This window comes from Acanthamoeba castellanii, assembly GCF_000313135.1.
Source record: "Acanthamoeba castellanii str. Neff unplaced genomic scaffold scf7180000084763, whole genome shotgun sequence".
In the NCBI taxonomy this organism is placed as follows: domain Eukaryota; phylum Discosea; order Longamoebia; family Acanthamoebidae; genus Acanthamoeba; species Acanthamoeba castellanii.
Window position 1 is genome coordinate 172716 of NW_004457323.1, and position 1728 is coordinate 174443.

Consider the following 1728-nt stretch of genomic DNA (forward strand, 5'->3'; position numbering starts at 1 on the left):
TCGCGCCGATCGATGAACCGCTTGACTGCCAAGGCCCACCAACCGCCTGCCCCACACCGCTTCTGGGCCGGCAGACACTCCGGAGTTGTTCACAACAAGCCTGACAGGGTTCCCAATTCCGTGGTATGTCTTGTGGCATAGATTTGTCGTCCAGCCTGCTTGACTGCGCGAAGCTACGCAACGTACCAGAAAGAACCAACGCCCTCAGGCTCCTCGAGGCACAAGATGACTGTGATTATGGCGATGACGATGCTTGCTTCTTTTCGTGGTGCACTAGTCGCTCTCGTGGGGGCTGCGGCAGCCTTGGCGTACTCGTTGATGCGACGCCGCCGCCGCGAGGCGAGCAAGGCCCGAAGCCAGGCGTGGAAGGACCCCAAGAAGCAGTGCGAGGCCATCTACCACCACTTGAGCTGCTCCGAATTCCCCTGGGAGTGCTTCTATGCCATCAACTTCGCCTTCTACCGCACCTTCGCCTCGCCCACCATCTCGCGCCTCTACTGCTCGACCGGTACGTCACACAGCAACAGCAACAGCAGCACAAGGCTGTAGTGTGCGGTGTGTCGCTGACTCTAGCCCACTTCTCGTGTGCTCGGTACCCAGGCAACATCGCCAAGGCCGCCGGCAAGCGGGTAGCTGACACCGACATCTTGATGCACGCTTGGATCGGTACAAACTGGGCCACAAGACGTTGTGGAGGTGTATGCGATGCGTGGGCTGAGCGTGTTGTGTGGCGACCCAATGCAGATTTCGGAATAGACAGCAGGAAGGGCCAAGAGTCGTGGGAGCACCTCAACCGAATTCACGCTGTGTGGAAGAGGCGAACCAGCAATCAGGACTTTGTCTACGTGCTCTGCTGTTTCATCGTGGACACCATTCGCTTCATCGATGTGTTCGGCTGGCGCAAGCTTACCTCACTGGAGCGTGAAGGCACTCCCGCCCTCTTGATGTTGGGCGGCCTCGTGTGTGTGTGTGTTGTGTGTGTGTGTGTGTGTTTATGTGTGTTTGTGTGTGTGTGTGTCTGTGTGTGTGTGGTACGTGTCGTGTGTGTGCTGATTGCACGCATGTCCTGTAGCACTGTATCATTTCTGGGCCAAGCTCGGCCGGAGGATGGAGATAGAGGACATCCCCGGCTCGCTCGAGGCAGCGTACCGAGTGGTCGATGGCTACATCGCGTCCAACATCACATCAGCCGAAACCAAAGACGGACGGGACCTCACCAACTCCATCACCGACCTGCTGTGCCAGTACGACCACAGACCTGCACTCACTGAGCTTGGCCGACACCACCGTGACACGGCCCAGGTTGACTCAATTGCCCACTTCCGCCCTTCAGGTGGTATTGGTTCGTGCCTAGAGGGCTCGTCTACAGCGGCGCGAGCGCGCTCCTGTCGATCATCGGCGGACCCACCTTCGTGCGGAAGGTGGGCCTAGGCGTATCGTCCGCGGTCATGACCCACGCGCTGCTCCTTCTGGGCCGCCTTCGCGCCGCAGCCTTGTCCTGCCTGCCTATGCGCACAGAGTACCCTCCCCCTTGCCTGACCCCCTCTTCTTCTTCTTCGCTCCTCGAGCAGCTCACACCCGGTACCAGGCCGCGCCTTCTTTCGGAGATCCTGATGCAGGCGCACTACCCCATGGCCGCAGCCGCTGCCGGCGGCGCGCCCACAAGTCGGCCACGCAGCGGCAAGCTGTTGGACTTCTCGCTGGTTGGACCGGTCGGCTTGCTTCCCG

At 60.2% G+C, this 1728-nt stretch overlaps 1 protein-coding gene across 1 annotated transcript in view; it reads left to right on the forward strand.

Moving 5' to 3' along the window:
- Positions 1 to 318: 318 nt before the first annotated feature.
- The window catches only part of ACA1_239680 (tetrahydrofolate dehydrogenase/cyclohydrolase, NAD(P)binding domain containing protein), a gene marked incomplete at both ends in the record, with an annotated part of 2472 nt that continues 1062 nt past the window's right edge, over positions 319 to 1728 (forward strand). Inside the window, 6 exons of the mRNA XM_004335306.1 lie at positions 319 to 508; positions 601 to 666; positions 745 to 959; positions 1096 to 1244; positions 1355 to 1519; positions 1589 to 1712. Of these exons, the coding sequence (XP_004335354.1) occupies positions 319 to 508; positions 601 to 666; positions 745 to 959; positions 1096 to 1244; positions 1355 to 1519; positions 1589 to 1712 (909 nt within the window). The remainder of the gene's footprint in view (positions 509 to 600; positions 667 to 744; positions 960 to 1095; positions 1245 to 1354; positions 1520 to 1588; positions 1713 to 1728) is intronic.